The sequence below is a fragment of the Lissotriton vulgaris genome, chromosome 8 (genome assembly GCF_964263255.1).
Source record: "Lissotriton vulgaris chromosome 8, aLisVul1.2, whole genome shotgun sequence".
NCBI lineage: Eukaryota > Metazoa > Chordata > Amphibia > Caudata > Salamandridae > Lissotriton > Lissotriton vulgaris.
In genome coordinates, this window is record NC_141696.1 from 9,837,538 (window position 1) to 9,864,903 (window position 27,366).

Here is a 27,366-nt window from a genome sequence, read left to right on the forward strand (position 1 = left end):
GGAAAGGTTGGGTTAATGCTTTGCCCTGTTCAATGTTGACACTTAGTTTTGTGACTCAGTGCTCCCAGTGGCATAATAACAATTCAAAAACAACTAATGTGTGTGTGGGGTGAGGGGGGGACCAGGAGTTTTGAGGGTTGGGGCGCGCACCAAGGCTCAATGATTTGGAAATAACTGGGGGGCTCTTGAAGGCTGAGAAGTGCTAGTGTGGATGCACTTATTCTTTATTGTGAGGATCAGGCAAATGATGGTGGAGGAGGAAGACGTATGCGATTTTATTCCTCAAGTAGTTACGTTGAGCTTCAAGCACGGGGATGCTGAATGGGAAGAAAGCACGTGATTCAGGTCTTTACAGAGCAATAATGCCACTTGTAGGCTGAAGCTTAAGGAAAAGCGGACTTACACAATTAGATCTCGGGGGGGGGGGGGGGGGCTGGAGGCCGGATGAGTAGTAGCAGGGGATTTTTAACTTGTATTGATCTATATGAGTAGAAGGCTAAGGTTAATGGCATGTAATAGAGCAAGGGGACCCTTACATCTTACCTTCATCTGACAGCTGCCCTTCTCTGCAGCCACTCTACCTTTTATCTTACAGTTGCCCTTCTCTGCAGCTGCTCTACCTTTTATCTTACAGTTGCCCTTCTCTGGAGCCTGCTCTACCTTTCATCTTACAGCTGCCTTCTCTGTAGCCTGCTCTACCTTTCATCTTACAGCTGCCGCTCTCTGTAGCCAGCTCTACCTTTCATTTTGCAGCTGCCACAATTTGCAGGCCGCTCTACCTTTCATCTTACAGCTGCCTTCTCTGTAGTCTGCTCTACCTTTCATTTTACAGTTGGCCCTCTCTGCAGCCTACTCTACCTTTCATTTTACTGCTGCTGCTCTCTGCAGGCCGCTCTACCTTTCATCTTACAGCTGCCTTCTCTGTAGCCTGCTCTACCTTCCATTTTACAGCTGCAGCCAACTCTACCTTTCATCTTACAGCTGCCTTCTTTGTAGCCTGTTCTACCTTTCATCTTACAGTTGCCCCTCTCTACAGCCTGTGCTACCTTTCATCTTACAGCTGCCCTACTGTGCAGCCTGCTCTGCCTTTTATCTTATACCTACCGCTCTCCACAGCCGGCTCTAGCTTTCATTTTACAGGTGCCCTTCTCTGCAGCCTGCTCTACCTTTCATCTTACAGCTGTCTTCTTTGTAGCTTGCTCTACCTTTCATCTTACAGTTGCCCCTCTCTGAAACCTGTTCTACCTTTCATCTTACAGTTGCCCTTCTCTGCAGCCTGCTCTGCCTTTCATCATACAGCTCTCTATTGCAGACAATGAAGATGGCCTCGGAGGCCCCCTGCAGAGAATGAAGAGCACCTCTGAGCCCCTTCGTGTCTCACTGACAGTCAATGGCCTTGTATCCAGCAGCCGGTCTGGTAACAGCAGGGAGACTGGTGGGGTAGGCACCCTCACTGGAAGGGACAGACCAGCGCTCTAGTGAAGACCTATTCTATTTTATCCCAAATACCTGAGAAACCGGCTTTAAACAATGCCCCTCTGCACCATGACAGGGGCTTCTTTCATGACCATGGATTGGGGCGTGGGTGCCCCCACTTCACAAACCTGACTTAATTCACAAATGTTATTAATGGGTGCCTTTATCACGACATTAACAGAAAAGAGGCGATCATGTAAACATTTCAAGGTATTTTTAAAATATACTGGTGAGCCCCCATCAACGAATGACATGATAAGAACTGCACAGCTCTGTACCTCAGTATCTGTAGTTTGCAGTTTGGACATTTTAGGCCTTCACACAACATCTTCACTCCAGTGTCTCGCACTTCTTCATTGCCGCCCAGGCCGAGCTCTGTGAGGGATGTGTTTATTTCCAGGGCAGAGGCGAGGACTTCGCAGCATGAATCGGTGAGGGAGCAGCTATTCAACCTGCAGACAGAAGAGACATGAAGAGGGGTAAAGCAGAGCACAGACAGGGGCGTCACAACTTCAGTTTTATCTTCATTTCCTTTCCGTCCTTGACTTAATCCCCTCTAGTGACACATCCGCACCTTACACATCAAACCACACCCTGTTTATATAGGAATCTCATGAGGGAAGTTCTCAGAAGAGCAGAGGCAGAGCTAAATAGACATATTAATAAATATATATAAAAAATACCCTTCCCGAGCACTCAATAATAAATCCAAAAGGTATTGTAATTTGTTCACATTTCAATGTCCATAATTTTATTTAGTTTCCTTTAATATACATTGTCTTCTCTTGGCACAGAAAGATGTCCATATCCAAATATCCAATGATTCAATGCAATACTTCTTTAGTCAAAAACAAGCGCAAAGCAGCCAACACATGTTTCGTCATGCAATATAATGCCTTTTTGACTTCTTCAGGGCTGCAAACCAATCAAATAGGTCTAATGAAATATGAGACATCAAGTTAACCAAGTATACCATCACCCAAAGTGCTGGTAGAATAAGAGCTCAGAAAAAGAGTAATTCAATCAAAGAAATATAAATAGTCCCCTTCACAAACACCGAAAAAGAAACGTGAAGGCCCAAGATCAGAGATAAAAAAATAAGCTAACATCTTTTATATATTCAATCACCTTGAATATTGATATCTTTCAAAAACAGAACTAGAAGTTTCTTCTTGTACAGAACGCCTACTAATGTATCTGTGAAAACAAAGTCATATTGTTGGGAAGGAAAGCTATACATATACAATTACTATTAAAAGACATATTATAAGATAATTGAAATGTCCGTCTCAAGTAGTTACAAGATGCTCATCAAGGTACCTAATCTTTCAAAAAACATAAAACTCAAATCTACACTACATACTCATATAGCAATATCAAGGACTAAAAATAAAAACCTCTCAGAACTAAAACAGGTAAACTACTATTAACTGAAGATAGTAAACACACAAAATCAGTATAAAAACTATGTAAAAAAATACCATTCATATCTCCCAAGCAAACGTGTAGTGTTGAAACAAAACATCCCGTTTATCAATGTAAATCCACTTATCGAACATGCGCGTCCTGCATTTCTATCATAGCCTTATACCGTACGTGACTCTCGAGAGTCTAAAAATGACAAGCATATTGAACATCCATAACTCATTATTCATTAGTACCTCCATTAAGCAAAAAAGGTTAACATTTTCTGTTAAACCTATTCACGGTCTCCTCAATTCACTGGTCAAAATATACAAGCCTTAGTTGTTAGAGCTATGTTAAGAAATTATAAATCTAGCAAAGAACGAATTGTCCAATAAACCCTTCAGCCCATGAATTATTTGTTTCTCGCAAATAACGAATAAGCTAGCCTCACCTGACTTTGCACATAGCCCGTATCTCCAAAGCTGAAACCATCAAGTGTAATCCCAAAAATCTCGTATGCGTAATCTAAAATAAAAGAAACGACACGGGACTAGTTTCGGCGTTGCTAATCAAGTTTATACAGAGCATTAAAGCATATAAAAAACCGCCATGACTGGTACTCACCGAACTTATCTTTTATCCCATTAACCGGTAATCTAAACACAGCGTTCTGGGCTGGCTCCATCTTAGAACCTCCCTCGTTATAAAAACGCATTTAAACGTAACAACGCTATTAAATATATCGACTATTAATGTGTATCATATCATTATTGTTTATCCTAATATAGTAGTTACACAAATTGAAATATGTATGTATTTCCATCGCAACACCCTTGCTTATCACAATTCTATATTATGACTAATTCTTATTATTCAATATTCGAATTTCAATAATATTTCCCCAGCATGTGATCTCTTCTACTAAGTAACATCCATAATTGTTAATGTGAAGAAATTGAAACCTCCTAAGGGTTTCAATGATACACCTGGTCCTTTTAACTAAGAAAGAAGAGATGGGCACAGAAGCTGCAATATAAAAATAACTGTGAGAAGTTGGCCTGGTATATGATGCTCACTAGTTCTAGTGATCACCTTGTACCATGCCAAGCAACCCTTATGATGATTGGTTGTAAGTCAACCTTATAGACCAGCTATCCTAGTAGCGTAGACAAAGCAGTCTTAGGCTAAACTCTGTAAAGGCATGTGAAGCAAGCTATTTTACCATACACAATCCCCTTGAACACCAAATGAAAGGACACCACACAGATATATATTGAAAATATATATATATATTTATTTACTACAAAATCCCCTATACTCTTTATGAGCACAGAAGCAAATGCGTTAAAACAAAACACAGTTTAAATATACAAAAGTGGCACAATATGGATGAGCCCTAGGGGCCACCTAAACCATATTCTAAAATAGTGGTATAAGAACCACCTAGCTGAAAGGAAGTAGGCCTAGGGCCTGGGGAATCGCTGGAGCTGTTCGGGACTAACAGTGAAGAAGTCGGGAAAGGCTCGCAGGACTCGGGTGCAGTGCGGAAAGTGCACGCGTATACCAATGTTAAGTCAATGGTGCGTAAAAATTACAAAGTTAGTGATTAAGGAACCTTCCGGCTGACCTAGAAGGACAAAACTTTAGAACTAGGCACTAGAGGTGTGTACCAGTAGAGGAACATCGGCGTTGCTGAGTTACCTCACCCACAGGAAGCGGGTGCACATGTGCGAAGTAGTGTCGGGTTTCGTCACGCAGGTCGATGGTGCTTGGAGCTGAAGATGCTGCAGGCGTCGAGACGAGAAGAGTTCCAGTGGATCCAAGGGTGGATCTGAAGTGGTGAAGACCTGAAAGCAGAGGGGACAATGTTCAAAGTCACTAGCCAGTGACTACCGTGGAACCAGGATGGAACCAGGCGATGTCGGGTGCAAACAGGCGATCAGGTGAAGATTGTCTCTGCAGCCACGAGGACACAAAGAGGTCAAGGACATCCAGGCATTGGTCATGAGCTGTCCCACGAAGGCTCTAGCTGGTGGCGGTGTCGGCGTCTTGATCGGAGCAAACAGGCCTTGGTTAATGCAAGCCACGCAGGAATCGATGCAAGCTTCTCACTTGGACCAACAAGGTCAGAGCGGGTGCTCCTTTTTACAAGAGCGAGGGCAAGTCTGGAGCAACTAGACCCACAGTGTAAATTGTAGGATTCATTGCCAAGATGGCAGCTGACCACGTGGCAAGTGGCCGGGATGGCGCGTCGAGTGGCACGATGCAAAAGGGCCCCACGCAGATCGTGGAGATGCTGGGGGGCTGATCTTCGGTGCAAGGGCTGCTCGGTTGTGGAGATTCTCAATCCCCAAAGCATAGTGTCGAGGGTGCCTCGGGTGCTGCGCAGTCAGCTTCTCGGGGGTCTTTCGAGATGTCCGGTCCCACGTCTCTCGGTGCCTCCGCGGGTCCCTTCTTTGCAGGGACTGTGGATCGGGCAGTGAGAAGTCTGGGAGTCTGGGTCTCATCAGGCTATGGGCTCGGGCTCCGGCAGGAGGCAGCGGCGGCGGCAAAGCAGACATCGAGTTGCTGGATGGTGCCTGTGTTCACAGGGTGGCCACTCCTAGGCCACAAGGGAGATGCTCTTCAGTCTTCTGTGCAGCAAAATGTCGAAGTCCAGTTGTCTTCTTATTTTCAAGTTGATTCAGGATGATCTGAGGTGCTATGGCACTGCTCCCACTCTTATTCCCAATCTGAGGGGTGGATCACCTGCTAGGTCCCTCCTCTGGATGGGACCAGGAAGGGAGGCGGTTACACCCCCTTTCCTTTGTCCAGCTCCTTGCCAAGACTGGGGCTGGAAAGCCCCAGGACCGGTTTGGACTGGCTTATGCACGAGGACACCTTGTGTGCCCCGGGCATGTCTGATTCTATTCAGCCCTGTCCTACCCAATACACAAAATCCTGTCTGGGGTGGTGCTCGCACCTCCCAAGGCAGGAAACCCTTTGTCCAAGCCTCCCTCGCTGGAAGGACTCCCAGCAGCAGGAGGCCAGACTTGTGTCTGTGGTGACAGCATCCATTTTGCGATGCTAAGGCTCTGGTTAACTTTAACCGGGGTTCAGGTTATGTACATGTCGTGTTCCTCTAGAAGGGTGGAATGTTATCCCCGTCAACAGAACTGTCGAGGGGATAGTATTCCAAATCGTATGACACCTTACTCAACATGTTTTGATAAAAGCAAACCAAAGTTAGCAAATAACCGCGAGGATTATAATGCACTTAAGAGTATATGGTATGGCAATATCCCGGAACAGCTAAGGGAGTGGTTCCCGACAGCTGCAGACAGGCTCAGCTCATGCTAGAGCACCGTCTCACATGAAACCACACACTCTGCCTCCAGGATTGCAGAGGCCTTCCATATGAGTGGCTGATAGGTTAACATGTGTCCAGTTAAGGTTAGATATAGGGATACTATATCTAAGTAAGAGGTGATTACACCAACTTACCCCAGCTGAGTGATCAGCCAGTTGTGTCAAATATGGAGGCCAGGGGTGGCACAATACATGCTACAGCCCGTGGTAGGCCTTGGCTACACCTATGCCCTGGGTACCTATGGTACACTTTTACAGGGGCCTATAAGGTGAGCCAGTTCCAATTCGTAATGCACCTAGAGTGCATTGGCAGTAATTTAGAGAGAGAACAGCAGGCTGTGGGTCTGATTAGCAGGCCCACAGCCACATTAATTCATAAACCAGTGAAGCAAAAAGCAAAAATTTGGGGTGACGATAGGATAGCAGACCCTACTCTCCTACACAACCCCCCCCCCCAAACGCAGGGACATTAGACTAACTTTGACCAGTTGTGTCTTCATGTTCTAAGTGGAAGTACCTGGAGAGACCATCTGCGTTGCCATGGTCAGTCCCTGGGCGGTGCTCCACTGTAAAGTCCATCCCCTGTAGGGAAACGGACCACCCTTCATCTGATTAAGCCATAAGAGGGGCTTTTGGTCGGTCTGAATCTTGAAGTGAGTGCCAAACAAGTATGGTCTCAACTTCTTCAGGGCCCACACCACAGCAAAGGCCTCCCTCTCAATGGCTGACCAACGTTTCTCTCTGGGGGTCAGCCTTCTGCTAATAAAAGCAATGGGCTGGTCTTGACCATCTACATTAAGTTGTGAAAGCACAGCTCCCACTCCCAACTCAAAAGCATCTGCTTGGACAATGAACTCTCTTGAGTAGTCAGGACTCTTCAGGAAAGGTGCAGAGCACATGCCCTTCTTCAGGTCATCAAATGCCTTTTGACAGTTTACTGTCCACTGAACCTTTTTGGGCATCTTCTTGGATGTCAGATCATTAAGAGGAGTCACAATGGACCCATAGTTCTTAACAAACCTCCTGTAGTACCCAGTCAGGCCCAAGAAAGCTCTGACCTGAGTCTGGGTAGTTGGAGGGGACCAGTCCTTTATGGTCTGGATCTTACTCTCCAGTGGTTGAACTTGGCCTCCACCTACAAGGTGGCCCAAGTACACAACCTTACTCTGCCCTATTTGGCACTTTGTGGCCTTGATAGTGAGGCTTGCCTTTTGCAGAGCCTCTAGCACTTCCTTCAGGTGGACCAGGTGATCCGCCCAGGTGGAGCTGAAGACAGCATTTTCATCCAGATATGCTGCGCAAAAGTCATCCAACCCAGTAAGGACTTGATTCACCAACCTTTGGAAGGTGACAGGTGCATTTTTCAAACCAAAGGGCATCACCACAAATTGATAATGCCCACCTGGGGTAAAAAATGCAGTTTTGGCTTTAGACTCCTCAGCTAACCTGATTTTCCAGTAGCCAGCTGTCAAGTCAAATGTGCTCAAATATTTGGCAGAAGCCAACTTGTCAATGAGCTCATCTGCCCTTGGAATAGGGTGTGCATCTGTCCTAGTGACAGCATTGAGTCCTCTGTAATCCAGACAGAACCTTATCTCTCTCTTGCCATCTTTGGGTGAGGTTTGGGGACCAGAAGCACTGGGCTAGCCCAGGGGCTCTCTGAAGCCTCAATAACACCTAATTCCAGCATCTTTTGCAACTCAGTCTTCATACAGTCCCTGACATGGTCAGGTTGCCTATAAATCTTGCTTTTTACAGGAAGACTGTCACCAGTGTCAACCACATGGGTACACCAGTTAGTCTGACTGGGTGTCAATGAGAACATATGTCTGTATGACTGCAAAACTTGTCTACAGTCATGTTGCTGATGTTCAATGAGGCTGCCATCTAAGGCCACACCATCAACTGAGCCATCTTCAGGGTTCTGAGTTAACAGGTCTGGGAGAGGGTCACTCTCTTCCTCCTGCCCCTCATCTGTAGCCATGAGCAAGCCCATGTCTGCCCTGTCAACATATGCCTTCAGTCTGTTGACATGGAGTACCCTGTGGGGGCTCCTGGGAGTTCGTAGGTCCACCAAGCAGGTAACCTCTCCCTTTTTCTCAACAATTGTATGGGGTCCAGACCATTTGTCTTGGAGAGTTGCTGGGGCCACTGGCTCCAACATCCATACCTTCTGTCCTGGATGATACTCAGTCAAGACAGCCTTTTGGTCATGCCAAGCTTTCTGTAATTCTTGGCTAGCCTCAAGGTTTTTGGATGCCTTCTCCATATACTCATCCATCCTGGAGCGGAGACCAAGTACATAGTCCACTATGTCTTGTTTAGGCTTTTTGAGAGGTAACTCCCATCCTTCCTTCACCAGACAAAGGGGTCTTCTTACAGGGTGCCCAAACAACAATTCAAAGGGGCTGACACCAACCCCCTTTTGTGGGACCTTCTTCAGGTCATCAAATGACCTTTAGGGTCTTGTTAAATCTTTCAACAAGCCCATTACACTGTGGATGATAAGGAGTGGTGAACTTGTAGTTGATAACACATTCCTTCCACATAGCTGTCAAGTATCCTGACATGAAGTTGGCACCTCTGTCAGATACTACCTCCTTAGGAAACCCCACTCTGGAGAAAACTCCAAGTAAGGCCCTGGCCACAACAGGGGCTGTTGTGGCCCTAAGTGGAATTGCCTCTGGGTACCTGGTGGCATGGTCCACCACCACCAGTATGAATCTGTGCCCAGATGCTGTAGGGGGATCCATTGGACCTACAATATCAATCCCCCCTCTTTCAATGGGAACCCCCACCACAGGTAGTGGTATCAGGGGGGCCTTTGTTGTGCCACCTGCTTTACCACTGGTTTGGCAGGTTACACAGGAGCGACAAAACTCCTTGGTGTCTTCAGACATGTGAGGCCAGTGAAAGTGAGGTACAAGCCTGTCCCAAGTCTTATTCTGGCCTAGGTGTCCTGCTAAAGGAATATCATGGGCCAAGGTAAGAAGGAAGCCCCTAAATTGCAGAGGTATAACCAACCTCCTGGTTGTACCAGGCTTGGGACTCTACCCTCTGAATAAAGGAGCCCATCATCCCAATACACTTTATGGGTACCTTGAGCATTCCCAGCAGCCTCAGCAGCAGCCTGCTGTCTGAGGGGTTCAAGAGAAGGACAGGTTAACTGAGCCTGCCCCAAGTCTGCCCTCGAAGGTCCCCCTGTCCCCAGAAACTCAACCTGATCAGGTTCAAGTTCTTCAGGGACGGTTCCTTCAGGGGTCTCAAGATCATCTTCCTGTGAAGGCTGATCCTCACTTGTAGGCATTTGGGAAGGCACAGCCTTTACCCTCCTGTTCTTCTTCTTGGAAGGTGCATGGTCCATTGTTCCAGGATCCAAGACCTGAGGTTTAGAGAGGCACTTTTTGGCCTGTGACCTGGTCACAGCAAGGACATGTGATGATATCCCTAACATCTCTGCATGAGTCCTGTACTCAACTTCTGACCATAGAGAGTTTTCCAGGTCATTCCCCAACAAACATTCAACTGGGAGATCAGCACTAACCACAACTCTTTTTAGGCCAGTTACCCCTCCTCAGGAAAAGTTAACAATTGCCACACTATGTGTAGTAGTGACATTGCTGGCATTGGTCACCAGGTAATTATCACCTGGTAGGTATTGTCCAGGGTCCACAAAGCTAGGTGTCACCATAGTGACACTGGCACATGTGTGCCTGTATGCTTGAGCCACTTTTTCATTAATCAAAGGTGTCTGCCTGTACTTGCCCAGATTACTGGGGCTGACAGTAGGGGTCCAATCTAGTTCCCCATCACAAATCAGAACAGCCTGTGTAGGGGTTCTGACTAGGCCAGAATCTCCCTCAGTTCCCAAAGTGATACCCACTACCCCCTTGGTTTGTGGACCAACACCTCCAACTGTACTAGTGGGTGCAGGTGCCTTAGGGGCTGCAGTGTTGGGTGCTCCACCCTTTTTACACTCACTTGTCCAGTGAGAGGTGTTTTTACATGTACTACACCAGGGTTTTCTTTGACCTTCTTTCTTCTTCTTCTTGGAAGTTTGGGACCCACCCTCAGTATTAGTTTGGGGCCCTGTTGAAGACTTCTGGTCTTTAGCTTTCTGCTCCCCACCCTTCTGGTCTGTTTTCTTTTGGTCATCACCCTGGTTCTGGTTCTGGTTCTTTTGCTTAACTCTGGTTCTAACCCATTTGTCTGCCCTCTTTCCCAATTCTTGGGGAGAGGTCAGATCTGAGTCAACCAAATTTTGATGCAACTACTGGTTCTGACAATTATTTAAAATTTGTTCTCTCATAAGCAAATTGTACAATCCTTCATAGTCTGTAACCTTACTTCCCAGCAACCATCCCTCGAGAGCCTTAGTGGCACATTCAACAATTTCAGACCAGTCCTGAGCCTGTGTCTTCTGGGTATCTCTGAACATTAACCTGTACTGTTCAGTAGTTAAGCCTAACCCATCAATCAGAGCACTCTTCAGGACCAGGTAGTTTCTAGAATCCACATCAGGAACTGTGAGGAGTCTGTCTCGGCCTCTACCTTCAGAGGAGAGCCACAAGATTGCTGCCCACTGCTCCCGAGGGATCTGCTGTACTTTGCAGGCTCTCTCAAGTGCAGTCATCCATTTGTGGATATCATCCACAGCTTTGTAGGGGGGGCACAATCTTACTCAGGTTTCTGTTTTCAAAAGACCTGTCTTTATCCTTTGGGATAATGCTGCCACCAGTGGGTGCTAACCCACTCTCTCTAGACTGCCTTGCTCTAGCAAGTTTCTCTTGGGCCACGGCAACCTCTAATTCTTGCTTCTGGATCCTAAGTTCAGCCTCTCTCATTTTGGTCTCATGTTCCCTTCTCTGAGGGCTGGTCACCCCCCTTTTGGAGTGACCATGAGAACCTCAAGAAGCCTGGGAGGTATTGGATTCACCTGAGTGATTCCTCCTCCTCCAATGCTCCTGGTTAAGTCCACTTGGGTGTCTGGTAAGGTCATCCTTACTTCAGTCCTAAATACACTTAAGTAAGCCTGGGTAAGCCGGCTGGCTGGCACCTGACTATTTCTACCATCATCAGAGTCACTGCTCCCCCCTTCTGTCTCCTCTTCTTCTTCCTCCTCATCAGGCTGAATATCTCCAGTGACTTGGTCATCCTCATCTACCTGGACTATGGGGACAGGGGTATCAGTATTGTCATCTTCAGTGGGAGAGCCTCCTTCAGCATTCCCTTTGGGGTCTGCTTTAGAGGTCTTTAGAGCTTCAGACTGGTCTAAACACTCTCTAAGGTGGTCTGTAGTAGGGGTTGGCCCTGTCTTGAGACCTCTTGAGGCACAAAGCTGCCTCAATTCGTTAAAATTAAGAATAGCAAATTTGGATGGTGCCCTTGGAGGGTCACTCTCAACAGAGACATTCCCAGTGGATCCCTCTGCTCCAGACATTGCTCTAGTGTGGGTGGATATGTTGCAATCTACCTACACTGGTGTTTACCTACTAAACCTATCTAGTAGTTGTAGTCAGGGTGTGCTTCTCCCTATCCTCTACAACAACTAAGTTCAGTAGAACTTAAGTATACAAGTCTTGTTTTATATGTACCTAGCAGGTACCTGTATGATATTTCAAATGATACTCTCAAAGATTGTAATAGTAAAACAACAGCAAGCTCAGATCCCAATCCACTGCTCACCAATGTGAGAAGTTGACCTGGTATATGATGATCACTAGTTCTAGTGATCACCTTGTACCATGCCAAGCAACCCTTATGATGATTGGTTGTAAGTCAACCTTATAGACCAGCTATCCTAGTAGCGTGGACAAAGCAGTCTTAGGCTAAACTCTGTAAAGGCATGTGAAGCAAGCTGTTTTAACAGACACAATCCCCTTGAATACCAAAAGAAAGGACACCACACAGATATATATTGAAAATATATATATATGTATTTACTACAAAATCCCCTATACTCTTTATGAGCACAGAAGCAAATGTGTTAAAACAAAACACAGTTTAAATATACAAAAGTTGCACAATATGGATGAGCCCTAGGGGCCACCTAAACTGTATACTAAAATAGTGGTATAAGAACCACCTAGCTGAAAGGAAGTAGGCCTAGGGCCTGGGGAATCGCTGGAGCTGTTCGGGACTAACAGTGAAGAAGTCGGGAAAGGCCCGCGGGACTCGGGTGCAGTGCTGAAAGTGCACGCATATACTAATGTTAAGTGAATGGTGCGTAAAAGTTACAAAGTTAGTGATTAAGGAACCTTCCGGCTGACCTAGAAGGACAAAACTTTAGAACTAGGCACTAGAGGTGTGTACCAGTAGAGGAACATCGGCGTTGCTGAGTTACCTCACCCACAGGAAGCGGGTGCACATGTGCGAAGTAGTGTCGGGTTTCGTCACGCAGGTCGATGGTGCTTGGAGCTGAAAATGCTGCAGGCGTCGATATGAGAAGAGTTCTGGTGGATCCAAGGGTGGATCTGAAGTGGTGAAGACTAGCCAGTGACTACCGTGGAACCAGAATGGAACCATGCGATGTCTGGTGCAAACAGGCGATGAGGTGAAGATTCTCTCTGCAGCCACGTGGACACGAAGAGGTCAAGGACGTCCAGGCATTGGTCACGAGCTTTCCCACAAAGGCTCTAGCTGTTGGCGGTGTTGGCTTCTTGATCGGAGCAAACAGGCCTTGGTTGATGCAAGCCACACAGGAATCGTTCAAGCTTCTCACTCGGACCAGCAAGGTCAGAGCGAGTGCTCCTTTTTACAGGAGCGAGGGCAAGTCTGGAGCAACCAGACCCGCAGTTCAAATTGTAGGTTTCGTCGCCAAGATGGCCGCTGACCACGTGGCAAGTGGCTGGGATGGCGCGTCAAGTGGCACGATGCAAAAGGGCCCCACGCAGATCGTGGAGATGCTGGGGGGCTGATATTCGGTGCAAGGGCTGCTCGGTTGTGGGGCTTCCCAATCCCCAAAGCACAGCATCAAGGGTGCCTCGGGTGCTGCGCAGTCAGTTTCTCGGGGGTCTCTCGGTGCCTCCACAGGTCCCTTCTTTGCAGGGACTGTGGATCGGGCAGTGAGAAGTCTGGGAGTCTGGGTCTCGTCAGGCTCTCGGCTCGGGCTCCGGCAGGAGGCGGCGGCAGCAAAGCAGATGTCGAGTTGCTGGATGGTGCCTGTGTTCACAGTCGTCTTCTTATTTTCAAGTTGATTCAGGATGATCTGAGGTGCTATGGCACTGCTCCCACTCTTATTCCCAATCTGAGGGGTGGATCACCTGATAGGTCCCTCCTCTGGGTGGGACCAGGAAGGGGGGCGGTTACACCCCCTTTCCTTTGTCCAGCTCCTCGCTAGGACTGGGGCTGGAAAGCCCCAGGACCGGTTTGGACTGGCTTATGCACGAGGACACCTTGTGTGCCCCGGGCATGTCTGATTCTATTCAGCCCTGTCCTACCCAATACACAAAATCCTGTCTGGGGTGGTGCTCGCACCTCCCAAGGCAGGAAACCCTTTGTCCAAGCCTCCCTCGCTGGATGGACTCCCAGCAGCAGGAGGCCAGACTTGTGTCTGTGGTGGCAGCATCCATTTTGTGGTGCTAAGGCTCTGGTTAACTTTAACCGGGGTTCAGGTTATGTACATGTCGTGTCCCTCTAGAAGGGTGGAATGCTATCCCCGTCGACAGAACTGTCGAGGAGGATAGTATTCCAAATCGTATGACACCTTACTCGACATGTTTTGATAAAGCCAAACCAAAGTTAGCAAAAGACCGCGAGGATTATAATGCACTTAAGAGTATATGGTATGGCAATATCCCGGAACAGCTAAGGGAGTCGTTCCAGACAGCTGCAGACAGGCTCAGCTCATGCTAGAGCACCGTCTCACATGAAACCACGCACTCTGCCTCCAGGATTGCGGAGGCCTTCCATAGGAGTGGCTGATAGGTTAACATGTGTCCAGTTAAGGTTAGATATAGGGATACTATATCTAAGTAAGAGGTGATTACACCAACTTACCCCAGCTGAGTGATCAGCCTGTTGTGTCAAATATGGAGGCCAGGCCAGGGGTGGCACAATACATGCTGCAGCCCCTGGTAGGCCTTGTCTACACCTATGCCCTGGGTACCTAAGGTACACTGTTACAGGGGGCTATAAGGTGAGCCAGTTCTAATTCGTAATGCACCTAGAGTGCATTGGCAGTAATTTAGAGAGAGAACAGCAGGCTGTGGGTCTGATTAGCAGGCCCACAGCCACATTAAGTCATAAACCAGTGAAGCAAAACGCAACGATTTGGGGTGACCATAGGATAGCAGACCCTACTCTCCTACAATAACATTTTTATTAACCTCTATGAGGGAGACTGCATCAAACGGTACTGTCAGGCCACTGTAGGAGGCATTCTAAGGAGTACAGAGAACAGGGGCCTTATATATACATAGGTTACATTAGTCAGCATAAAACCAAGGGGAGGTCCTGGGATATACAAGAATACTTACTGACTAATATGGGTATACAGAATTTGCTTGCTCAACAAAGTGGAAGGAGAGATATTCCTCCTTACATCAAGGAGCAGGTGCACTCTACTAGCTAGGCCTTTCTGATCAAGTGCAAGGCTCTGGAAGAGGGAGAAAGCACATGGCAAGCTCATGGCTAACTGAGATGGCTGCCGAGAACAAAATGGCTTTTAGCTCATGCTAACAGCAATTCCTGCAATCTTTTACACATAGTCCTTTTAGCATGAGCTAAAGAAATTCCTATGATCTAGTAGGAACATAGAAAATATTTGGCACATTTATTCTCTTAAATTTATCAATATCCTTATTCATTGCTAGGTGGACATTTTTCATTCTAAACATTTAATTAAGTGGGTATATATGAGGTATAAGCAGGTATATAAAAGGAGCAAAGCATACAGATAGCAGGAGAGAGTAATCACTATTATCACAAACAGAATTGTCAATTTTTCCAGCCCTAAACAAAAAGCAAATCCTAGAACCATCTAATCCAATTCTATGTAAATATCATTTTCAAGGCTCCTATATTTTTCAGTGAACATCCATTTCAATTACAGAATAGCCAACAGCACATATCTAATAAAAATATTTTCAATAGACATTTCCAATGTTTCTTTTATGAGGGCTAGAATATCAATTAATATATTCAAGGAAAGTGCAAAGTAATATTTGTCAATTGCTCAGAAAAACATTTTTCGTGTAGAATAAACATTAAACCACTGCAAATATTAAAGCAGTCAGCCATATAATTACAACAACAATCCTGGCTCCAAGGGACCAGGAGGAATACACAGGGTCATGGGAATTAGAACGAAGAGCTGCAAAGGTCTGCTCCTCCTCAAAAATGGGACATCCAAAAGGGTACATTATTAACAAAAAAAGAAGTCCATGGGAAATTGAAGCCGCTGTACAACCAGCCAGAGGGGAGTCTTCTCCCTGTGTCCGTTTGAGCCTCATAGGCAGGCTCTTGTTGTTTCGACGGTGGAGCTGCACAACTCCGCAATCAGGAATCTCGGCCCAGTTTGAAAAGAAAAAGTCTGTCTTTCAGGATAGGGCAATCACTCCCCCAGGGCAAATGCCCTCAACTATCCTGTCCAGTGTCTCAGGCAGTTCACGAGTTTTCTTCACTTTGATCTATCAAGCACCAGAGACACAGCACCTGTACCCTAAACTCAATTCCTTCCCTAACTCCTGTATTGCTCTGTTGGCGTACTTCTCTTTAGTTGGGGCCACAAAATATCCAGTATGTTCAGGCACCAAAAAATAAAAGGTGCAAACTTGAATTCACTGTGGGACCAGGATTCAGAGGCCTGATGCTAGGAACTCTGAAGTAGTGTGGCTCACTGGTTAGAGGCGGCAGACCCGAGAGCAGAGGACGGCCCGGGACCAGGGTTCGATTCCCGACGCGGCAGGTTTCTGGACCAGGGTCAGCGGACTTGATAATTCTCTCGCCTCGGTTCCCACTCTGATCAGCGATCACACTCGGCAACTCTGGGCATTAGCTTGCCTCATCTTCACTAACGGCCCCACCAGACTGCCGGGGATGCCTGGTCTCACCCTGGAGATACCCATTAAGGGACCATCTATCAGGGAAACCAGGAAGGGTTTCGCAGCGGTCGAAGCGCGGAGGTACACCTTCGGGAGTGATTCCAGCGCTATATAAGCACACAATTAATTAATTAATTAACCCTTGTTTCAAAAGGGGTCACCTAAAGCAAAGCCTCCTCGCCATTCTGGTCGGTCTGTGACTCTCAGCTGGGCATCAAAAACTTGAGACCCCGTCTTTCGCCCAAGACAGTGGCAGGGGTACACACTTCACATCCCAGTGCTTCCGCCATCACTGAGGTCCTAGTTGCCAGCAATGCCTGTGCAGGTTACCTTCACCTTGGCTTCAAGTTGGTCTGGTGCTGACTCCCCAAGCTCGATCAGATATCCGGGTCCCTCTGGCAATGGTTGTAAGGCAGCTATTATCTATTGGTGGACAGAACAAAAGGTCTTTAGACAAGGCACAGAAATAATCTATCAATAGAGAGGATCGTCTCAGAATACTTCCTAGCCTTGTGACGCCCCATATATTAGCAAGGCATCCAAGAACCACTTTCAGCTATGTGAGAGTAAAAAAAAAACCTGGACCTATTACTCTGTTTGAAGCAGCTAAGGACGTCTGTGTTCATTTACTAAATTCTGGGGAAAAGAGAAAAACAATACAGACATACTCTAAATCCTTACATCTGTGTATTCCTATATTATTAATCTAAAGAACCTCAAGAAAAAAGGAAATGTTCCACACTTTTACTTATAGACTTTGCATTACTTGTACATGACTGCAGACACTTCCAAAATGATTTTTCTTAATAAAAGCACTTACATTGCTTGCTTAGGACCATGCTATCAAGTTATAGGTGCAGCAGGAACATTTAAAACTGCTACTTTAACAGGAATTCTTATTACATAAAGAACTAAAAAAAAACTTCAACATAGTGGGTACATAAATTTCTCCAGCAGAACATGTTGTGACAAACAAACTCTTATAGAACAATATTTTCTTCAATATTTTCTTCAAAAATGTTTGCTGAGGATCATATGAACGTCTTTCCTGCATTCTACTTTTCATGATCCAAACTATGCAACATCAGCTCTGATAAGAACTGTCAGTTTATTTACACAGACTAGCCAATAATAATGGTGTTATGAACTGGGAATTTTAGAATAAAAAAACTACCCACATCGAGTTCCCCTAGAGATTAAATAAGGGAACAGCAATCTAGACTACTCATCCTTTCATAAAAATATCAGACAGGATGGGCAGCAACATAGCATATTTATTTATTCATTTAATTAATACCAACAATGTTTAAAACAGTATTACTGAATAGCCAATTAATTGTCTCATTGCTATTTCACGGACAACTTAGACAGGCCAATAAAAATTGAGAAAAAGAGAGAGAAAACATAAATTTGCTTACCCTTAATTTGTAGAGGAGCTAGCCTCATTCGCTCATTTTGACAGTAGGAAAACTTGAAACAGGTTTCACTTCTGTCGACACTATCTACTTCTATTTGTGGCATCTGGGCACAAATACACTTGTAGGAGGTAAGTAGCTAATTTAGCTAGCTAGAAAACATAAATAACCAAGTACCTATTCCTTTAGCAATTGTAGTAGTTGTAAAATGAGGGTGAATGAATTCAAACTAAATCCAATTGCCTCCTTATCCCAGCCCTTACACAGTAATCTTTAAACTAAAACCATTATTTGTATATACATGGCAGAGCTATGCTCTTAATCAGAGCCCACATATACCATTATATTTCCTTCTGTTCATATGAGTGCACAAAAATTTGCTTTTGCCAAAAATACTAAGCAAAACCTTTCTTTCCCTCCCTGCGCTGTCATCTCGTTTTTCAAAAAGTTGCAGGGGTCGAAGTGTCAAAGCAAACCTTGCTCTGAGCCCTGCTAGGCTGCTAAATGCAGAACCTGACCTTTACCCCTTACCAGCTGCCCTATTTTGTGCAAAGCTTTCCATGTGGTTTTCTGATTCAAAGTGACCCTGGAGACTGATAGCTGAAAAGCAGCCCTTTCCGTTCCTGTTTGCCAGTTTTTTGGAGGTACGCTTAATAACTTCTGCTGATTTTTTATATTTAGTTTCATTTGTGTGCAGTGTGCGGTGTGCTTTCATAGCAGTATAGAGGTCAGCTGTTCATTCTATACTTACATGTGTGCATTTAATGAAGCTTGAGATCAGCTTGGAAACTGCTCTGAGTGGCCGGACTGCTTTTAAACAGTGAAGTTTGCCCAAATTCGACTTTGGTGTTAGGGGCACTTAAAAATGAATAACTTACAATTTTTCGGCGGCATATTAGAAATCCACAGAGGGTCCTCTATATATCCCAGAGATGGGGGATCATAAATTTATAAGGTGCAACCTTATAAAAATGAGTTTTGTATGTAGTTCTCCCCATTGCGGTAAAACGCTGCTTAAATTCAACTTTGATGCTAGGAGTTCACAGTATGATAATTAGGCAGTATAGAGATCAAAAAACATTTTAGTGCACTTATTTTTAATGAACATTGTTTTATATAATCAAAATTCCCCCAATTTCTTTTATAATAACACTAACCTTTTGATTGTTGCACATATGAAAAGCAAGCTTCATTCCTTTCCTATCATATTTAAACACATTCATTTATAACCCTAAGCACAGAAGCCTTACTTGAAATATGAAAGTCTGCACCACTTTTTTAAGGACAGTTATTATTTAACATCAAAACCACGGATGTGCTTATGTAATAAGGCATTAAGAAAGGAAATCCCTTCTAATCTTTTTTCTATTATCCTAAATAATGAAACTGTCTTTGGTAACTTTTAAAAGCATGCAGGCCTCTATACGAGATTTACACAGACTTAAAATCTATTTGACTCAGCAGTTTCCTTGTGGCTTGCGGTCAGGAATAGCCATGTGCTATTTATGCAGCTGTTGCACTGACCAGCAAGCGTCAACATCGAACGGCTTTCTCAGGAGAAAAAAACCTTTTTCTGTATTTTTAATGGTCTGACAGAGTTAAATTCACATTTGTTGTGTCAAACAGCTTCTTCTCAGTGAGATAGGTTAAACACAGTTGTTGGAAAGCTTTTTTCTGGTGTTAAAATGTAAGCACGGTGAGAGTCTATTTAAAAGTCAGGCATTTCAAGGCAGTTAAAATCTATCATTTTGATAATGTTGTGTTTATTTCAGCAACAACCAATCCACTCAGATGATCTGAATGCCTTGTAATATCTAATACAGTGTATCTAAGGAAAATGCTGCAACATTTTGTATTTTAGTCATAGGTATTACAAAGGAAACAATTTCGTTTTTGAGGCCTATTTTATTCCTATTGAATGTGAATTCTCATTTTATCTTTAAAAACTTCCCAACGTAATAGAAAGTCTCCTTCTGCCCCTTGGTTCTCGGAATCCCTACATCTTCAGAGACAACACTGCAGAAATTTGGAAAGACACTGGTGCCGTTATTACAACCCCACTGACAAAATCTCATATAAAAGTGCCCTCTCCAAATATAAAGACCTCATCACTTCTGAAAAAACCACTTATTACACCTCCAAAATTAATCAGGCAAAAAATTCCGCAAGAAAATTGTTTCAAGTGGTTAATTAACTCTCAAACCCCCCTGCCCCCCGCTCTGATCTATCTCAATCCCTCTGTAACTCCTTTGCTAATTTCTTTAAGGACAAAGTCACCTTTATCTTTTCTGCCTTCACCCATAAATCTCCCTCCACTCCCACAACTAATCAACCACCACCCACCAACGCTCCTTCCTTCTCTGTCTTTAAAGCAGTCACTGAGGAACAAGTCCTCCGCTTAATTTCCAGCACTAAATCAGGATCCCCCCTAGATCCTTGCCCTCCAGATATTCTCAACCTTATCCCAGAAGCCATTTCCCCCGCTTTGACGAACATTTGCAACGCTATGTTCACTACTGGCTCATATCCCTCAGTGTGGAAAGAGGCTATCATCAAGCCACTTCTGAAAAAACCTACCCTTGATCCCTTTCTCCCATCTAGTTACAGACCCATCTCATGTCTCCCCTTCCCAGCAAAAGTATTTGAAAAAGCTATGAATATACACCTTTCTAAATTCATAGATGAAAACAATCTATTGGACGAAACCCAATTTGAGTTTAGGCAGGGACACGGAACCAAAACTGCTTTAATAAAAGCGGCAGATGAAATAAGAATGACATTGGAAAAAGGAGGAGCGGCAGTATTAATACTGCTAGATCTTTCTGCAGCCTTCGACACGGTCGATCATGCCACCCTGATCGACCGTGTCTCAGCAATAGGCATTCAGAACAAGGCCAAAGAACTCCTCGCCTCCTTCTTGGCCAACCGCTCACAGGCAGTAAAAATGGGCCCTTTCACCTCCCATACCTTCTCCCTTCCTTGCGGAGTACCACAGGGCTCCTCGCTAATTCCGACCCTGTTTAATATATGTTTCGGACTTAGAGAGGGTGATTAAGTCCTACGACATTGCCCTCACGACCTATGCCGACGATACCCAATTGGTCCTATCCGTACACAATGACGGAGCGACAGTCGCTGCAAACTTTCAAAAAGAAATGCTTGCAATCAGTTCCTGGATGTCATCAAACTGTCTCAAATTAAACTCTGACCAGACAGAGGTGATGACATTCGGGAAACTGGAACCTACCTGGTCCCCTCGATGGTGGCCAACTGAGATGGGACCTCCACCAGAACCTGTCACCAAGGTTCGTAACCTTGGAGTTATTTTTGACAATAGACTGACCTTCCACCATTATGTCAACTCCGTAGTCTCCACTTCCTTCTTCACCCTGAAAAAAATAAAAAAACGTCTTCCCTACCTTCCCATTTCAGCTGGTAAAACCCTAATCAGCACTTTGGTTTTCTCCAAAACAGACTACTGTAACGCCCTCCTTCTTAATGCCCAGGAAAAAGTTCTTAACAGACTTCAGTTAGTACAGAATGCCTCAGCCAGAATCCTACTGGGCATTCCTAAGTTCACCTCCAGCTCCCCATATATTCAACAGCTTCATTGGCTCCCCGTTAGGAGCCGGACAAAATTCAAGGCATTGTGTATAAAGCCATCAACAACTTAGGCCCACAGTTTCTCAAAGACGACCTCTGCCCACTAGAAAATCTAAGAATGCTTCGTTCCTCCTCAGCTCATCTGCTTAAAGTCCAACAAACTAAAAAGGCCAACTGGGATGACAGATGCTTCGTGATTTCCACAGCCAAACTTTGGAACGCACTCCCCCTCTCCATTAAAATGGCCCCAACGCTCATTAGCTTCAGGAAGAAATTGAACACCTGGCTTTTCCCACAATAAAATCTGCCATAGCCATCGTTCTGTTCACTGAGCGCCGAGACACCCCTGGGTAGTTGTGCGCTATAAAAATTGCCTAAAAAATAAACATAAACATTTAGCATTGTGGCTGTTTGCACATAGGTATAGTTTCTTACAACGGTAGCTTGCAGCTATTTAGCATATGTTACATAATTTATTTCTGGATTTTTTTATTTAACATGTAATTAATTAAATGACATTTTGCATAACAGAATGATGACAAAAAAAAAACACATTGAGCTCATTCTGGACATTTTCAGAAGGGGTCATACATTCAGAACACACAATACAGCGCGCTTAAGGCTAGCCATTCTTACACAAAAAGCGCAATCGCTATTTACTCACATACGTACGACAATGTCAAACCACATAGACATTTAAACAGACGATTCACCCACAAATCAACACTTAGGAGAAAAACAAAAGACAGCCCACAGACTGTACTTAAACCAAACTATTTGTAAATACTAATTGTAAGTCATATTTACAAGAAAAGCTTCTCAAAAGTATCCCAAAAGACTGCAAAACACAGCCCAAAGACTCTTCCATGTTCAAGAAACCAAATTTGCTAGTTTTGGCTGGCAGAACACTCAAAAAGCGCTCTGTATATCACTGCTTATAAAAGTTTAAAGTGCAAATATCAGGATCCTTTTGTATGTACATATTTAGTTCCATGGGGTACGTAGTCACCAAGGAAGAAATCAGTTTTTATATCTAAACCTATTAGGTATCCCCTCTAGGGCCACCTACATGAGCTACACCGTCCACATTTGTAAAATCCTCTCAATTGGTTATTCAACCAATCTAAATTATACACTGTTCTAGGATAAATTGGGCTTACAACATTTGCAAGAGTTAATAATTTCCTAAAGGTAAGGCTAGGTTTATCATTCAAATACGGTCTCCCTCACATGAGGTTAATAAAAATGTTATTTTTATATTACAGCCTCTGTGCCAATCTCTTCTTTGTTATTTTAAAGGACCAGGTGTATCAGTGACCCCCTTAGAATGTTCGGTTTCTATTTCTTCAAATGGCGTCGACCTGGACCTCATCGGAGAAGCGGCTATCCAAGGGAGTGGTCTTGACAGGAGACAGGAATCTACTGAGTAGGACAGGGCACTACTAAGGAGGTACCCTGTGCACCGAGATTCTCTGTTTCTGCAGCCAAGTATATTTCTGGTCTCCCCTGATCTGGCACTCCAGGAGGTAGCTGCTCCTGACTGAGAACCTTTTTGGTGTGAGTACTCCAAAAACGACCGTTAGGTCATTCAGAACTTGGCACTTGGAATATGGAGACTTTTATTTGGTAAGGTTGTTTGTTGCGAAGCTTTTTGGTTTTAGAATTGTATGGAAATTGGCCGATATTTGGAATTTGGATATATATGAATTGCAATTTATATAGACAGGTAATGAGGAGATTTTTCTCTACTTTTTAAAAAATTTGAACGGCACACCGTAACTTAAGTGCTACTTTGCGTATAATATTGCATATGCTACAATATTTTTGGCATGCCTGTTCTTACCACACATCGTAGAATGTGTTTCTCTTTTTTTGCATTACAATTATGGAAATAGAATGGAATCAGCCGGCTTCCCTAGAGGGGATACCTAAATAGATTTAGATATAAAAACATATTTTTTCCTTGGTGACTACGTACCACATGGATTTAAATATGTACATAAAAAAGGATCCTGATTTGTGCACTTTAAACTTTTATAAGCAGTGATATGAACAGCGCTTTTCGAATGTTCTATCAGCCAAAACTAGCGAATTTGGTGTATTTTGGCTTCTTGAACATGGAAAAGTCTTTGGGCTGTTTTTTGTGCAGTTTTTTGGGCTACTTTTGAGAAGCTTTTCTTGTAAATATGACATACAATTAGTGTTTACAAATGGTTTGGTTTAAGAACAGTCTGTGGGCTGTCTTTTGTTTCTGTCCTAAGTGTTGATTTGTGGGTGAATCGTCTATTTAAATGTCTATGTGGTTTGACATTGGTGTACGTTTGTGAGTAAATAGCAACTGCGCTTTTTGTGTAAGAATGGCTAGCCTTAGGCGCGCTGTATTGTGCTTCTGAGTGTATGACCCTCTTCTGTAAATGTCTGGAATGAGCTCAATGTGTTTGTTTGTTTGTTTCATCATTCTGTGTCATTTAATTGGTTACATATTAAATAAAAAATCCAGAAATGAATTATGTAACATATGCTAAATAGCTGCACGCTACCGTTAAAATTGACAAAGTAAGAAACTATACCTATGTGCAAACTGCCACAATGCTAAAGATAAAATAAGAATTCACATTCAATAGGAATAAAATAGGCCTCAAAAACAAAATTGTGTACTTTGTAATAACTATGACTAAAATACAAAATGTTACAGCATTTTCCTTAGATACACTGTATTAGATATTAATAGGCATTCGCATAATCTGAGTGAATTGGTTGTTGCGGAAATAAACACAACATTATCAAAACAATACATTTTTACTTCCTTGAAATGCCTGACTTTTAAATAGACTCTCACCGTGCTTACATTTCAACACCAGAAAAAAGCTTTCCAACAGTGTGTTTAACCTATCTCACGGAGAAGAAGCTGTTTGACACAACAAATGTGAATTTTATTCTGTCAGACCATTACAAATACAGAAAAAGGGTTTTTTCTCCTGAGAAAGGCGTGCCATGTTGACGCTTGCTGGTCAGTGCAACAGCTGCATAAATAGCACATGGCTATTCCTGACCGCAAGCCACAAGGAAACTGCTGAGTCAAATAGATTTTAAGTCTGTGTAAATCTCGTTTAGAGGCCTGCATGCTTTTAAAAGTTACCAAAGACAGTTTCATTATTTAGGATAATAGAAAAAAGATTAGAAGGGATTTCCTTTCTTAATGCCTTATTACATAAGCACATCAGTGATTTAGATGTTAAATAATAGCTGTCCTTGAAAAAGTGGTGCAGACTTTCTTATTTCAAGTAAGGCTTCTGTGCTTAGGTTTATAAATGAATGTGTTTAAATATGATAGGAAAGGAATGAAGCTTGTTTTTCATATGTGCAACCATCAAAAGGGTTTGTGTTATTAAAAAAAAAAAAAAAGGGAAATTTTGATTATATAAATAAAGTTCATTAAAAATAAGTGCACTTAAAACATTTTTTGATTTCTATACTGCCTAATTATCATACTGTGAACTCCTAGCATCAAAGTTGAATTTAAACAGCGTTTTACCGCAATGGGGGGAACTAAAATGGAAAATGTCACTTCACCCCGGCGTACAAAACTCATTTTTATAAGGGTGTACCTTATACAGTGCTGATCCCCCAAACCAGGGATATATAGAGGACAGTCTGGGGATCCCTATTATGCAAAAACATTGTAGGTTATTCATTTTTAAGTTCCCCTAACACCAAAGTCAAATTTGGGCAAAATTCACTGTTTAAAAGCAGTTCTGCCACTCAGGGCAGTATTCAAGCTGATCTCAGGCTTTAGTAAATGCACACATGTAAGTATAGTATGAACAGCTGACCTCTATGAACCTAAATATTAAAAACCAGCAGAAGTTATTAAGCGTACCTCAAAATTACTGGCAAACAGGAAGGGAACAGGACTGCTTTTCAGCTATCAGCGTCCAGGGTCATTTTGAATGAGAAAACTGCATGGAAAGCCTTGCACAAAATAGGACAGTTGGTAAAGGTTAAAGGTCGATTTTTGCATTTAGTAGCTTAGCAGGGCTCAGAGCAAGGTTTGCTTTGACTCTTTGACCTCTGCAACCTTTTGAAAGACGAGATAACAGCGCAAGGAGAGAAAGAGAAGTTTTGTGTTTACTATTTTTGGCAAAAGCAAGTTTTTGTGCACTCATATGAACAGAAGAAAATATAATGGTATTTGTGGACTCTGATTAAGAGCAGAGCTCTGCCATGTATATTCAAATAATGGTTTTAGTTTAAAGATTACTGTGCAAGGGCTGAGATAAAGAAGCAATGGGATTTAGTTTGAATTCATTTACCCTCATGTTACAACTACTGCAATTGCTATAGGAATTGATAGTTGGTTATTGATGTTTTCTAGCTAGCTAAGGGCCAGATGTAGGTAAATATATAATACTGATTTCTTAATAGCAAATTTTAGTGATTCGCTATTAAGAAATCGGTATTTCCTATGTAGGCAAAGATTCGGTAAAAAATACAGAATCCTTAATATTCCTTATTACGGAATCGGTAATTGAGATTCGGTATTAAAGAATACCTACCCATTCATTTCTATGAGCTTGGAGGCCCATAGGAATGAATGTGAAGACATTCAGTATTAGCGATTCAGTATTACCGAATAGGTAATACTGGAAGGTATTTCAAGGGTGCCAGGGTGTCCAAAGGACACCCTGTTGCACCCCTGAAATGTGCATGGATGTGTGCCACATGGCACTTTTAAAAAAGCAAAAAAGTGCTTTTTTAAAGGAAATCAGTAATTACCACCAACTTAAAGTTGGTAGTAATTACTAATTTCTTAAGGCTCAAAAGAACTCTTTAATGTTCTTCCTACATTGCATTTAAGGAATCAGTATTACCAGTTTCTTAAATGCAAGAGCAATAAGGAATCGGTATTTACAGAGTCCTTATTTACCGATTCCTTACCTACATCAGGAATGGCTAAATACCGGTCGGTAATGCTGAAATGTACTGAATTTCGGCATTACCGACCGGTATTTAGCCACCTTCATCTGGCCCTAAATGTCCTATTTACCTCCTACAAGTGTATTTGTGCCCAGATTCCACAAATAGAAGTAGATAGTGTTGACAGAAGTGAAACCTGTTTCAGGTTTTCCTACTGTCGAAATGGGGGAAGGAGGCTAGCTCCTCTACAAATTAGGGGTAGTCAAATGTATGTTTTCTCTCTCTTTTTCTCAATCTCTTTTGAGCCTGTCTAAGCTGTCTGTCAATAGCCATGAGACATTTATTTGGCTGTTCAGTAATACTGTTTTAAAAACAGTTAGCATTAATACAATGAATAAATAAATATGCTATGTTTCTGCCCATCCTGTCTGATATTTTTATGAAAGGATGAGTAGTCTAGATTGCTGTTCCCTTATTTGATCTTTAGGGGAACTAGATGTGGGTAGTTTTTGTTCTAAAATTCCCAGGTGATAACACCATCATTATTAGCTAGTCTGTGTAAATTAACTGACAGTCCTTTTCAGGGCTGATGTTGCATAGTTTAGATCGCGAAAAGTAGAATGCAGGAAAGAAGGCCATATGATCCTCAGCAAACATTTTTGAAGAAAATATTGTTCTATAGGGGTTTGTTTGCCACAACATGTTCTGCTGGAGAATTTATATACCCACTATGTTCAAGTTTTTTTTAGTTCTTTATGTAATAAGAATACCTGTTAAATAAGCAGTTTTAGATTTTCCTGCTGCACCTATAACATGAGAGCATGGTCCTAAGTATACAATGTATGTGCTTTTATTAAGAAAAATCATTTTAGAAGTTTCTGCAGTCCTGTACAAGTAATATAAAGTCTATGAGTAAAAGTGTAGAACTTTTCCTTTTTTCTTGAGGTTCTTCAGATGAATAGTATAGGAATACACTAATGTAAGGATTTGGAGTATGTCTGTATTCATTTTCTCTGTTCCTCGGAATTTACTAAATGAACATAGACTTACTTAGCTGCTTCAAATAGAGTAATAGGTCCAGGGTTTTTTACTCTCAGATAGATGAAGTGGTTCTTGGATGCCTTGCTAATATATGGGGAGTCACAATACTAGGAATT

General features: G+C 43.3%; 1 protein-coding gene across 1 annotated transcript in view; it reads right to left on the reverse strand.

The window, feature by feature from the left end:
* LOC147693218 (NACHT, LRR and PYD domains-containing protein 3-like) overlaps positions 1 to 27,366 on the reverse strand; it is a 1,290,712-nt gene that overhangs the window by 406,244 nt on the left and 857,102 nt on the right. Inside the window, exon 16 of the mRNA XM_086933611.1 lies at positions 1,755 to 1,928. Coding sequence (XP_086789737.1) covers positions 1,755 to 1,928 — 174 coding nt within the window. The remainder of the gene's footprint in view (positions 1 to 1,754; positions 1,929 to 27,366) is intronic.